Source organism: Amphiura filiformis, chromosome 20 (assembly GCF_039555335.1).
Source record: "Amphiura filiformis chromosome 20, Afil_fr2py, whole genome shotgun sequence".
Taxonomy (NCBI): Eukaryota; Metazoa; Echinodermata; class Ophiuroidea; order Amphilepidida; family Amphiuridae; genus Amphiura; species Amphiura filiformis.
The window spans coordinates 26,312,796-26,328,060 of record NC_092647.1 but is presented as its reverse complement, the minus strand read 5'-3'; the positions used below and the strand labels follow the sequence as shown (position 1 = coordinate 26,328,060).

The following is a 15,265-nucleotide window of genomic DNA, read 5'->3' as shown; positions in this document are numbered from 1 at the left end:
TATCGTGCCTACCCACGAAAAACGACCCTTTTTACGCGTTTTCATTATCGCGGATGGTGTACAGGCTACAATGGGAGTGACCCCCCGGACCTTTTTGCAACATTATAATATAAATTGGGTGTATCGTACGTTGCGTTTTAATGAATCAGGCGACTTTGATTGAATACAATACGACTCTTTTCAAAGACAGCTAGTCTTGCAGGTGCAAGTGAAAAATACACTGGACTCAGCATAATGTGGAATTTTTTATAGAATTACAATCCCCGTTTCTATCCCTATTCTCTGACAGCATAACGTTTAGTGTGGGGCAATACATTCATATAATAACGCATTCATCGCTATGGTAATAATTCCTGTTACATCATTACTTCTGTGGCGAATAAGATGAATATTGAAAACTATACGATAAATTTGATAATTTACGGACCATCTGATTTGATTTGATATGATTTGTTCGGGCTTTCCAACCATGACGTTTTTTCCATCAACGTGAATCATATTGCACGGCGTCCCTTGTTCTGGAAAACCAGCATTGATATGAAGTTTTTCTCTATTAATGGAGGGAATTCCCAAAAATAAATCTGCAGCGAAGAAAGGATGCTATCGTGGTGTCAATCCGTTTTAATAAAAAATGACGTCAACTTCATGTACATATTTTGAACTACTACTGACATCGATTGTAGATCAGACCCCTGAGAACCGAATTATCTATAAGTTAACCTTCGCCGCCTCGTTCTATATTCTGTCAAACCGCGAATTAGTTTAGCGGTATAATAACACATTTACATATGCACGCCAACTATGTGACTGCGAGTATTAGATGCCATGTGACTGCGTGTAATAGATGCCTTCTCCAGTCTAATAGAGCCATCTAACGTAGACGGAGGGCGTTTAACTTAGCACACAAAAAAACTATACTGTGTAAGGATTTACTCACACGGTAGCTGATCAAAACTTTATATCCAAGGAACCATTGGCTTAATACTGGACATACCTACTGATCGTTTTTACCTATATTTCTGGAAGATTTCAAAATGGTGTTTTAATAGACAGAAGTCTTTTACAAATGTGCGTGTTTGTGCATCTCCAAATGTCGTCTGCCTAAAAACATCCGCCTGCTGAGAGTCGCTTGCAGTGACTGACACTGCGCTATCCTTCTGCGCACCTCTACAATTGTACGTATAATTTGCATACGAAAGTGCACCACACTAGCATCACAAACTAAGCGCACACCTCCTGCGTCTATACACAAACACGTGTTGTACACGTCAAGATATTATCCGTCGCATCTGATCTGTCAGCAGGGCGGATAGGCAGGAGGATGAACTTCTGCGTAGTACCATTTAAACGCTGCAATGATGGCTAAGTCACATAGTTACAGGCATCATCAGTTTAGTGTCTTCTGATTGTGACGAAAACACCGTAGGAACCTGACTGATAAATTGGGTTCATAGTGAGGTATAACTACCTTGCATCATCATCGTGAATTATAGTTGATCTACTTTACACTGTGTTATGTGGATATATCTTCTGATACCAGAATGGAAATAAACGTCCATTATCTTTTACCATGTTTTGTGTGTTGCTTCTATATACTGAGCGCAACTACATCGATGTAAGTACTACCAACTTTTTTATTATTTTGTTAAAATCTTGTTCTTAATTTTCTCATATGCAAACCTTCCATATTTAACAAACCAGCTTTTGTGCCTTTGACCAGGCACCTTAGTGACCAAGGAAGAGCGAGAGACATGAAAGCGCTTAGCTACTTAAACTAGAGAGCAACTTATTTCAACATATTTGAAGGTCTCAATCTACCCTGTCTCTAGTATCATTATAAGATAGTTATTGTACCCGAGCCTGAATTAGTTTCTTACAGCAAATTGCTTAATCATCTTCTTGTGTTTTATTGTGTAATATTCTTTGTTGTAATACTTTTTTCTCACTATAATGTGTTTTGTTTTGTCATACTCCAATTAGTAAACAAAGTGAACATATAGTTTTATCAATTGAATTACAACTTTGAAGTGCTTTTGTATTTGATCCACCTATGGTTCGTATTTTCAAAATGCTTCTGACTTCAATGCTCATTATCAATATCAATTATCATTCTAGTGTTGTCGCCTTAAAATATATAAACTGTACTTGTATTTATATTCTGATTATATTTCAAAACGTTCTTTAAACAATGTTCACCGATTTAAAGAAGTTATGTTTGGTATTATTTTGTGATACACACTTTCCTTTCAAATACAGTTACCACAGCTGCGATATAATAGTCAGTTAACTATTGAGGTATTAATCTTTTATGTAGGTGATAAGTCCATTAGAAAAATAATATTTCATCATTGATGATAAGTATTCGTCTCCATAGATCTTCATATTAATTATGACTTTGTATATACACTGTAATCTAATTGAGAGATGATTAACTGTCAATTAATCTATCAACACTTCCCTCCGGCAAGATGGACTACGAGTCAGGCTTTTTCTTTCACGACATACACGTTCTAGCATCAACTGTAACGTATCGTGGAATTATGTAGCTACATACTTTTATGAGGGTATGTGATGTAATTAAGTAATCGTGAAATATAAAGTGAAATATCTTCTGCGTCTTTATTTGCATAATGCGTCTGACCACGATCCGCCATTTTTTGTTTATTTCACTCTTGTTGTATCTACTATTAAAATTCGAATTCAATGTCTCATTTAACAGCACCTGTATCGTATGTTTAAACAATAAATTTAGTAAACCTGTTAATAACACCGAAATTTAGGTTTAGATGATAATGCCAGATGTCATTATTCTTTCTTTGTCAAATTGATTGACGTCCTCTTGCAAGTTACAGTAACATGCGTAATAATAACCTTTTCTCTGTGACAAAGTCCAGTGAATCATTTAACAACACCAATGCACCATTTGGAGAAAATCCATCGGCGAGATTGTTTTAACATTTTTATACGAGTGCTCATTAAGTAAGTGAATGCCGACAGGAATATTGCAGATGAAACTAATACATGTATGAAACATACTTGGTACTTTGGACCTCTTAATGACAGTTTTGTGCATGTTGGGTTCATGCAGTAAGATTTAATTAGTATTTCCCATTATACAATTGAAAAATGCTGCCTTTTTTCTGCTTTTGTATGTATGTTTGCCTGGATTATCAATAAATCAAATCAAAGTTTTCATACTTTTTTAAAACTAGTACAAATGTCTTTACTAAGATGCTAACTAATCTTATCAAAACGTATGTAATTGATGGTAATTCCGTGCCTCTACGTAAATTTCTGCAACCTTTTTTGATGGTTCTTGCATTGCAAATACCAGACCACTGTCTTTAATATATCACCTACCACAAGTAGTATCATCAACACCATTCCAATGAATTATCTAACTACAAAGTGACTTATAGAGTTCAATAAGTAAAATATTCAGACTCAATTTGCAAAACAAGAACATACATGTACGTGACATTTAAAAATGTCCCTACTATTGATTCTAGATTTGTAAACTGACACAACTGCCCGACAGATCTGCAAGCCTTCATCAACGCACTACGAGCATTGCTTTAATAATACCAGCTGGTCTTCGTTATGTACTTATCGAACACTGCAGCCATGTGAATATAATTTATATTCAAAATTACTCCTCAGCACTTTAGTCCATCGTATCATAAAAACACTAGCGTACATCAAGATCAGTAGTCCAGTGCTAATATGAAAACATAATCCGTCGACATTTCTTTTCTTACGCTAAGTGCTGGTCAGATGCCCACTTCATCTAGACCGATGATCTTCTCGACCACAGGCCGTCAAAACACTAGAGGTGATATTCAAAATTGGTTGAAATATTATACTTCACTAATTGATGAACACTTACTTGCTATACGTGATTTAATCTAATCGTTTGGTTTTACGTTACTGATTTGTTTGCGTATATCCTGTGGACATGTATGGGTTTATTTGCTTTAGGATACTGAAACTATCGCATTTGGCGGGATTGTTTTAACTTGATTCTCACTGCATTTGGCTGATATACTTTGGGAAGAACTTATGCAGGGTAAAAAATAACGAATGAAATATATTAGATGTTATCAATTTTTGGAAGAAATCACAGAAAGTTAGTTTTTAACCTAAAATGTGATTTAGGGCCAAAGCTATCTGACAAAAGGACGAATATTTTAGAAAATTGTCGGCATTCTGAAATTCAAATTGCTCAAATTTAAAATTATATCGACTGCATATTTGCCTCTAGATTTCTCTAGATGGAAAAAAAAGTCCTTATTGCTATATTGCTATAATATATATATAACAAAATGACCTAAAAACTCTAACATGGTTTCTTATATTAAATAAAAGTAGGTTGAAATGCATTAATAGATTAAAAAGACGGCATGTATACACTGGTACGGCAGCTACAAATTTGTCATAGCCTAAAACGTCTTTGTAACATTCCCCTAACATTCTTCGGGTATCTTTGGATCCGCGTACACTAGCGTTGACGCATGCTTTTATTGCCGCACACGTTATAACATGTACTCTATGTCACTGATGGAGACATAATTCTCAGTTTTTTTACATTTTGTGTGTGGACATTTTTATGAATTTTCCTTTTACATTTCTCCTTGATCTTGGTTTGGTTACCCTGATATAAAATCGATTTAGTCATCAGTGTCCGTCCTACAATCCTTTATACACTATTCAAAATATCTTTGCATATCTCTCAGATGCAAGGAAGAGCAAACATGAGAAAGAAATCACCAGGGACGTTTTGTTAGTTTCGAAATGTGCATTTTGTCTGGGTAGGTATTGGAGCCACTGACCGGTAGATTCAATCAAACAATATAAACGCCTACCAAAAAGTAGTTACCCCCTTTATTTCGATATAAAATTCAAAATCTATGTTAAATTCCAAAACTGAAATAGCAAAAACAAACCCAGGTTAATTCTGCAAATGTTGATACCTCATTTGTCTGGATAGCCCAAAGTTTGTAGCCATGGTGACTCTTTGAATGAAAAAGGTGCATTTTCAAACGTTGCACTAACAAGCTATTCAAGGATGACACGCGGTGAACAGTAACGACCAGGCACTCTAGCAACAAAAGCAGCATGTCAATTGATTAAGGTGCAACTGTGAATGGCTGTCTTTTTCATTCAACTTTTGTGCTATCAAGACAAATGAGGCATCAACATTTTGAAAACAAAACTGGATTTTAAAGTAATTTTCTCCTAATAAAGGGGGCAATTACTTTTTGGTAGATGTTTAGTATATACGTTCTATTTCAGACTATATCTACGTCAGCATTATATCAGCTGGTCAAGGTGCTTTGATAAAAACATCGGTCATAACAAATTGAAAATGCGGATTTTGCTGGATGTGGGCATCGTATAGACGAGTGAATTGTAATTATTTCGTTCTTGTAAAGGCTCGTGAACTGAAAAGTATGATTATAAAAAGTATGAGATAAATCAAATAAATGCAGATATCTGTGTCTTTTAAACGAATGTAATTAACGAGGCAAGAGATTATATTATGAGCTACGTCAAACATAAAGTGGTGAGCAGCAATGCATTAAGCGCACTGCATTTCCCAATTAGACTAAATAAGTTATATTTGTTTGGTTGTCATTAACCACCCTGTGGAAAACGGGTCGGTCGGTCGGATTTTTCAAAAGTTATTTTCAAAAGGTCATAACAAAAACAGTTAAGGGCCTAACTAATAAGTCTTATAAATAAACATACAGGGTGTCCCAGAAAAAAAGTACCGGGTGAATGAATTTGTCGAGAAATGGGCATCAGAATAAAGTTTTTAAAAAAGCCCATCTTATTATACGCTAATTTTACTCAAATTAGTTGACTTCCTTCATGTTTCAAAATAGTTTGGAAGTGTAAAGAATCAGTTTAAAAGATTATCAGGATGTCAAAATTAAAAAAGAAATTCTTGAATTTCTCCGAGAGTCAGTCGTTGGAGGACAACCAAGCAATTTTCGTAGTCTCATTGATGTCTTATTATTGTTATTTAAATTTGCAACGTACACCAACGTATTACCCATAAAATACCCATAAGCTGCTGTCTTCTAATCTTTTAACGAAATATGTATTAATTATACCTTTCAGGCCCAAATGTATTAAGATGTATCTTTACTCCGCAGGTATATGATCCTTGCAGCCTCTTCGGAAGGAACAGGTATCCACAAACCTCTCAAAACGAAAATGCAATATACTCGAAACCGATGTATCCTGACATACGCTTATCTAAAACGAAAGAGTCAAAAATTAACATTGACATAAATGGGATAATATGAAGACACTTTGCAAACCCTGAATGCCCTCAGTACATGTTGAGATACAATTTAGTTTTGATCATTTTTTGGGGCACATGTCTGAACCAACAAGGCATTTGTGAGTGGACACTACGAATGAGCCGTAAATCGGCAAATTGTATTCTGAGTTATAGTGTAAAATGTACGTATTCATAGGCATCTCAATTCCGTGCGACAAGTATATCATCAAACACTGTTTAAACCAATCAATAATCATATTGCTGAAGGAAGAGGATAATGTTTTAAGCGTCTACCTATTTCTATAGAGTCCTTAAAATGTTCTTGTCTTTGTTTGCTTTGGCTAAATCCTGTTCAAGTGGTGGATAACAAAGCATTGTATTTTGTCTAGGTATTTATAACTAACAATTATCAATGAGAGGACATTCCTGAACCTCGTTGACTTGGGGATGATTTGAAATGACCGCCAATTATGACTGTTTGCTATTTATTACCAGAAATGTGGAAAAAGAGACACGTGTAGAACCGGAAAAACGTACAAAGATAAAGCAGAGTTCAACAAACTATAACCCCGCTTCTGGATATCGTTTGAAATCAAATGATATACCATTTTAAAGCTTATGATATATATTTTCTAAACACAAAATAAAACAAAATTGACCGGGCCGACTTTACGGCTAATTCGTGGTGTCCAGTCACATTTGGGCTATTTATTAATTAACTGATAGACTAGTAATTTGTGGCATGTGATCGTGATCGTTTTCTTACGCAATGATCTTTTAATCTGTGTGTCTTATACTAGAAAGGTGTGCGATCCGATTTATTCAATGACTTGGCATATCATAGCTGTTCCGCAAAGTATCGACAAGTCATTTAAAATACAACTTAAAAGATCTCCGAGGATTCACAAGTGTAAACTTTATGGTCCAAACGGCAAGTGTTAAGCATACAATTACAAGTTCTTTTTCAAATACATTTAAATTATGATATAATGAGACATCGGTTCCAATGGTCTACCGATAGCGCTAACCGACCGAACCAAACATAATGCCTCTTTATGTAGTTGTTGCTTAAAATTGGGGTATCTTTCCTAATTAACAGTGGTTATAATAGCCAACATGCACTAAACGGCATGACCTGATCTCTGTTCATTCTGTTTTTAGTTAAGAATAAATAAACCCAAATCTGAAACCGAATTTGATTGACACAATCCTTTACTAACAATAACCTCCAATAACTTCAAGCTATATAAATTGTTATTGTTGTTAATCACAAACTGTATCAAAGGAATGCTGGATACATTTAAGATGTAAATAAAACATACCCAGGACAAATTAAAACACACTTAACTTAATTACGTTGATTTGTGTAATAGATACAACTATATTTAGAAAAAAAGAAGCATCTGCGCGTCTCACGTAAATGGCTATAACGTTTTTCAAAACCGTAGTTTTGCAACTTCTAAATGTTAATGAAGACAATACAAAAAGTAGTTTAACACCCGAGATTTATACCTCTGTTAATTTGAACCACCCTGTGCAGGGCATAGAATATCCCAGGATATTAGTGGGTATACTTATTTTAATAAGTATACCCACTAATGTCCTGGGATATTCTATGCCCTGCACATTTAAAAATGTCCATCTTCAAAAATCACCTAGACTAATCTACTGTATATGTATAATTACACTTGGAATTTTCCCTCGGTATGTGTCCCTAATCAAAATATTACACGGTTCTTTCCGTGTGATTGTATGCAATCCTATTGAATGAAGTAAGTCATGCTTATGACAGGAAATCCCTCAGCGTGTTACCAGATCTACTTTGAATATGATTGCGCTACCTTCCATTTTAGTAGTTGTTTATTTGACATCCTCGTAGTATAAACTGGGTTAAATCTTTGCGTGCATCACTGGGTTCTAAAACATGAATATTTCTCAGGACACAGTTCCTTAACCTCAATAATACTTCTTCACTCATAGAATGACATTAAGAAGTTTTGGGTACAAAAACTCGAGCCCGTGGTAAAATTTTGAGTCGTATTTGTTTAATGATGGAAATAAGAATATGTGCTTCGACGGTTTAAGGGGGTACTACACTCCTGTGGTAAAATTTGGACTTTTTTGCATTTTTCTCAAAAATAATAACACACTGGTAACAAAAGTTATGTATATTATTGGGGCAAGGAATCCAATTACTACAGTGAAATTCAGTGACTCAAGACAAGCGGTTCAGTATATGTGATAGAAAATGAGGTACATCCTAGTGGTACCTTATTTCTCATCATAAATAACGAGCCGCCTTTCTTGGGTTACTGAAATTCCAGTGCCCCTATAATATACATAACATTTGTTACCACTGTGTTATTAGTTTTTGAGAAAATGCAAAAATAGACACAAATTATCGAGGGGTGTTACAGTAGTACCCCTCAATGTAAATCCCTAGTAGAATTCATTGAATTGTGTCATTTGTTATGAGGCTATTATAATGGCTAAGTGTACACGTAATGACAGAGATTCTTTTCCACTAATATCATTTTCGCCCAGGATGCACCCGTCATTTTGAAGAGGTATTAACGAAGTTTGAGATATGTGTCATGTACAGTGAGACTATTCATCCCTTTGGTTAATCTGCATGTTTTGTGACTCCTCGCCACAACTGAGCCCGGATGTCGCCAGTGCCACTATTGAGATATGCTCCATCGAACTTAACAATAAACAATAGGAAAGAAAGGATTTATTGACTGTTTTATTGATTTTTCACTACTTAAATGTCAAGTACTATAATAGACATGATATACATCATTTTAAAGCTAATTTCAAGCAGAATATTTTGGTTGAATATCTCAAAAATGATGATTGGCGACATCCGGGCTCAGTTGTGGCGAGGATTCACAAATGTAAAATGGCCTTCTGAAAAAGCATAGTCTTAATCGACATCGGGGGGACGATATGGTAATTTACCAACATATTAAAGCATGCAAAGGGTTAGACGTCTTGACGCGAATGTCAATTTTATTATGATCCTATTCATAACTGCTTGTTTTACTTCCCTTTAGACATTTATCCAAATACATATTACTTAGTATATCGATACATACACAAACCGTGCTGGAATGTAAACAAGATATCAGCCATCGTTTAGTAGTTGAATGATGGAGGAATTCATAGCAAATTCTCTCAAGAGATTATTCTTGTTTATAATTTTGTACGTAGATGGATTCTTAAACTCAATAAATTTGCATAACTAGATTGGCGTTCATTCCTTTATAGCTCTATATCCTGCCACTCAGGCCTTGCCGTACGATCACCGTTGTTTGATGTGATCATTTTCTTTTTAAAAAAAACACATTATATAATATTCAATTCTCGCGTTTCACAATACGATGCGCCGCCAGCGGTTACTCTTGGCAGTCGAATTTTTGACTTTAGAGTCGACATCGCCATCTAGCTGCTATTGAATTTTCACACGAGTGTGATAATAAATATGTTGAAAACAGCTCCACGAAGGAGTCCCTGTGATCAATAGATAGAAAATGGATCTACTATAATTGTAAATTGTTGTTAGAGTGTGCATTCGCATGTAACATCATTATAATGACATTTAAACCCACAATGATGTATGTTCCTGTATTGTATTCGTATTACGTGGGCTTTGGATGTCGACCTTTTCCCATGATGCACTGCGTATTTTGGCCTCAAACCAGCGACCGCTGGAGGCGCATCGTATTGTGAAACGCGAGAATTCATTGAACTGGACAATACCAAAAACTATTACACTAATATATATGTACATATATTTACAGCTCGTTTTTTTACATATATTTCGCTTATTTTTCAACTTATTCATCTCTTTCTGCTTTGTTTTTTGAAATTTTAATTCTATAAACTATATATTTATGTGCAAATTTAGGACGCCATTTACATATACTTTCAATGTAATTTAGACAAATAGTATAAGTTATTTCATGATAAAAATGTTTTTTGAAAGTTTCGTTATGTTTTAATGTAAAGATGAAAACACTATTTAAGATAAATAACGCCATCGGTGTTCACCTTTTCTTAAAAATGATGTAGTTTTACATGCTATCAAACAACAGCAACAACCGTGCGATATTTTCAAAGTTAGCATCAACATGATGCCTGGTAGATCTGTAGTAGTATATTTCTTATCGATACAATATCCACCTTTGAAAGTATGATCTAGTAGTATTGTGCTACAATATCACGGTTAAGACTTAGAAGCCGTTTAACCAAACATACAGAATAGGTATTTTTGACTCGATTGATAAGTGATTTAGTTTTATCTGAAATTAATACGGATTTTTAACATTACTTCCCATGACAGGTGCAATTATGTAGTAACTAATGGCTGTTATCCGCATAACCTGTAACGGGGTTTAACTAATGGCAAGCCGATAGAAAAATAACATATCTAAAACTTATCTATTCAAATGTACTTTATGAAGATTACAATTTATTTTGGTTTACTCTTAGTAATTTTAAACTACTTAAACGCAATAAAATTGATTTTAAAGGAAATGATGCTTTGAAGTATTAAATCAACTCTGCTGAATAGTGCGTTTTAATCGCTTCAGGGATCCTATTTCAACGTTGCATTGATGATGAGTTATTGCATACATTATTATTTCACATTGCTATTTGATGTCTGTCATAAATTTCTAGACATCAGATTTGTCATTTGAAATTAATTTCATTTATATTCCACCGAATCTTTGCAGTTTTTGTATATCAACGTAATTCAATTATAGATAATCGAAATGGGAAACTAGGACCCATTTATTTTAAATATTATTGGCAGACACTGTATATAACTATATATGTAACAATAAACTTACTTTTTCAAATACCATTATATAATCATACACAGAATCTTGTCATTTGGTTTGGCAATTACTATTGATTATTTTTTGCTATTTTAAACGTCAGTTGCATAACCAATTTTGCACTCAGTTAGAGTACAGTTGTAAGTTTTACAATATTCACGGGGGCCTTGTTCGCGTGTTGATCATCTCGACTCGTCCATTATACATATGTGGGGTGTTTGTGGGTGTGTGTGGGGATGCGGGGTGTGGGTGTACGGGGTGTGGGGGTGGGTGTGTGTGTGTTGCTCTTATGTTAAACACAGTTTAAATACTTAATACTTTATTTTGTTTATCCTGGTGAATTATAAACGTAACTGGAAGAAATGGAAGTTATATACAAATATTTAATGATTTATTCGTTCAAAAATGAGGTGAAATATAAACATTTACATTAACTCGCCAATTTTATTGCTTTTCCTATATGGTATGTAAACAAGTCTTGTCATTTCTGATCACTAAATTTTGGACTTTTTTGTTTAATTCTGTAACTCTTTTACGCTGTTTCTTCATTTACTTCATTTCATCATATCAATCTCAACGACCCTTTTAATGTAACTTCCAAATCCTGGCTAGTTATTTGAAATTGTTCATCCAAAGCTTTATGACTCGCATTCTGAACTTTTTGTGCCAGATACATGACTTCGTTTTATAAGCAATCGCTAGGCGGATATAATATCCATTGGACGTCGCCGTTCATTTCCCGACCATAAAAGAAAGTAGACACTTAGTATGAATACCGTTGAAGAAAGGGCATACGTTGTTCTATTTCTCGTACATGTTTTGTTTATGAAGAGCAGGGGGTTTGAACAAAATATATATTGAGAGGCCCATGTGTTAACCGCGTTTATTTAACCAAATGGTACAAGATAACCATTTTAAAACGTTTTTGTCATTCGTATACATTTGAAAACTCGTATATTTCATTTTGTATCTGTACAATTTCCTGAGTTAACCCATAGCGAATCTATAAATTCTCTAGGTCAGCGGATGTAGATTTCCAAAATATTTATTATTTTTTTATTCATACATTATTTTCCATTATAAGTAATAAAGCACTATTTTCAGTCTGATATTTTTTATCGTTTATATCATGTGCCATACATGATTATGTAGAAGGTGAAAACACCATGTGAGAAGTAGCGAATGAAACGGGAAGAAACGTGTTTCTACCACATACTTAAATCAAGTCGATCGCTTTAAAACAACACGTTACAGATACGTGTCTTTTCAACTTCTTATATTCTTTCTAACTGTTGTGTTACTAAATTCTCCCCTTTTTGTTGTATTTTCTTTTCATTATCCTTGTCATTACTTTTGTTTTTATATAACTTCACACTTCTATTGACAAGGCTTTAATGTAATTATATAAAAGCTGTATTCAAGTTCATTTGGGATGTCGACTCTCCTCAAATCGACTGAGAAGTGACTGTCGGTTCTTCTCCAAGGAATCCTGTATCTTGATCCAAAATATTCAAAAGATATTTTTGTCAATAAATCATAAAATATTCAGGGCGAGTCTGAAAGAAAGTTTTTCTCGCAAAATGTGTTGTGTAAAAACTAAATGACCCACTTACACACAGTGACTGATGTGAGCTCTGCTACATTTGTTGATTAATCAGCGTTTTTGTTGTTATTGAATTGATCTTTGCATTCATATAAAACCGTATAACCACACGCCACAAGATTTTTAAACCCTATTGTTTTATACCATTTTATAGAAGACACTTCATGGTATTTGAATCTTCAAGAAAGTTATCATTTTACTACCGATATTTTAAGTCATGTCCCTTAAGCCACATGGCCTTTTTTTATTGAGACACCATGTGTATGACTCTTAGACTAAGTTATTGTGGTGTGATTTTCAAAAAAAACTCCAGAACGGTGGGACCTATTTTCAAAATTCATAAAATATGTGATAGCTACTTTATCACACATTAAAAAACACTGTTACATTCTGTTTCATCGTGGCATTAAAATACTTTCAAAGACACCCTGTATAACAATGATGCCAGGTAAGTCGATTGTTTATGAGCACCAAGAGATCAATAACAATATAACACGAACACTAGACATGCCTTGGTCGATTTTCGGGGTTAGTTTTTCAAAGTCAGTCGTGACATCCACACCTGAACCCAAACCAGACGTGACATACAATATGCTATAATTAAATTAGAACGTTTCGTTAATAACACAATAATGAGGTATATCATTATGAAAAATTTGATGTCAAATTTACACGTTTGCACGAACAACAGGCACACCCACTATATAAATAAACCAGTGATTATTAGTTTAATTGACTGTACTAGGCAACACTACATCATCCCAAATTATATATAAGATCATTTTTCCCAGTTATTGTTCATAGTGGTACAATTACTCTTTTTAAATGGTGTCGTGTCTGCTCTGGCCTCAAAATCATTATTTATAATGCACATATCAAATGCAACCCCGGCCCCTGGGGACCCGGGGATGGTCCGGGACTTGACATCATGTGACCCGGGATTTGACTCAAAATGTATCCCGGGGGGAGCCGGGTGTTGGCCGGGACTGGTATAAGACTTGACGTCGGCCAAAACCCCGGGAAGTGGGCCGGGACTTTACCCGAGCCGGGCCGGGATTATGTCATAACTTACCCGGGGTTTTCCAACCAGTAAAATGGGCCGTGGTTTGCTAGTAAGGATGTCCACATTTATGGGTCAGGGAATCCTATCACTTGGCCGTACTTGAGCCGTGGATGTATTAATAATCCACTGAGTCGCCACATTAATGTTACTGTTCATATAAATCCATTCCAAAAACAAAATCTTGGCTGTTGTTTCCAAATTTTGCCATAGTAGTTCATGTATCTGCTATTTAGCGGGGCTCTAAAGTTAACATGTTTAACCAGACCACCCACACTGGCTTATTGACATGCACGTGCAAACGAGAGCCTGCTATACGCCTAATTATGCCAAATGTATTGGTTTTTATTTTTTTTTAAGTTGTAACCACCCGCCGAGAGTAAAGTTTTAAATTATTAGGCCTACACTCAAAAACAAAACTGACCGTGATAATAAAAGAATACATGATACTTTTGTGACATCTGCGATCGACTGCTACATGGCCATAATACTTAATAGAAGACTAGATACTGTAGTGTACAGTATGTTCTTTATAAACTCTCCAGCTGTATTTTTCTTCTTTAAAAAATAATTATAGGTGTATGATATAAAAATTGAATTCAATGTCTTGTGTTAATATACAGATATCAAAACTATATTATATTTTCATGTTGGAGCGTTTAACAATATCATTAATCACAAATCGTTGAAAGGATGTTTTCAATATTACCCAAAATGACAACCTCGTAAAACAAAATATTAATAACTAGTGCGCCAAAAATTTGATAGATGGTCAATTGACTTTAAACAAGATACAAGGTAGGCCTATTTGGATGGGGTATCATGGGCCTTTACAGAATAGCCTCAGTATAATTATTGAAGTTGCATTTTGGATTGACATAAAAACAAATAATATATAGGCCTATAATATTATGTGCTTAAAATGTTCATGCAAAGATCGAACATTCGCCACTCCCGTATAATCGTGGACAGATGTAAATGCAGTGATCTGTTTCTTTCATATCTTTGATGTTTTAATCATATAGATTAGGCAGTGTGTATATTTTTGTGATTACCTCATATGGTTATGTGCTTCTGAGGAGTGAGGCCCTGTGGCCTTACGAAACAGATTTGTAAAGCATTATGTAGCTGTATCAAATCCAATTAATTAATTAATAATCATATAGATACATGTAGGCCCTATATCAATACGATATTGCTGGTTTATTCCCGGCATTTTCCGACCCGCCATTCATGCCTCGTAATATATTTAAAACAAGCATGCATATTAAATGTAGCACTTGATGGCACACAGGGATCCCCCTCTTGTCCCGTTCCCCTGCCACTGTAAAGCATGACAAATACACGAAGTGGGAAAGTCGGGTGACTGGGGTCCGACATTTCGTCGGCCGCATCACATACTGACGTATTTGCAAAATACGCATTTCGAGAAAATCGAAGTTGAAAATTTAGAGATTTTCATTTGCTTC

At 34.9% G+C, this 15,265-nt stretch overlaps 1 protein-coding gene across 2 annotated transcripts in view; it reads left to right on the top strand.

Moving 5' to 3' along the window:
* The first annotated feature begins 877 nt into the window (after window positions 1–877).
* LOC140141862 (glycine receptor subunit alpha-2-like) overlaps window positions 878–15,265 on the top strand; it is a 243,418-nt gene continuing 229,030 nt past the window's right edge. For both annotated transcript variants that reach the window (XM_072163733.1, XM_072163734.1), the window contains exon 1: window positions 878–1,615. In XM_072163733.1, coding sequence (XP_072019834.1) covers window positions 1,542–1,615 — 74 coding nt within the window. In that variant the 5' untranslated portion in view covers window positions 878–1,541. The remainder of the gene's footprint in view (window positions 1,616–15,265) is intronic.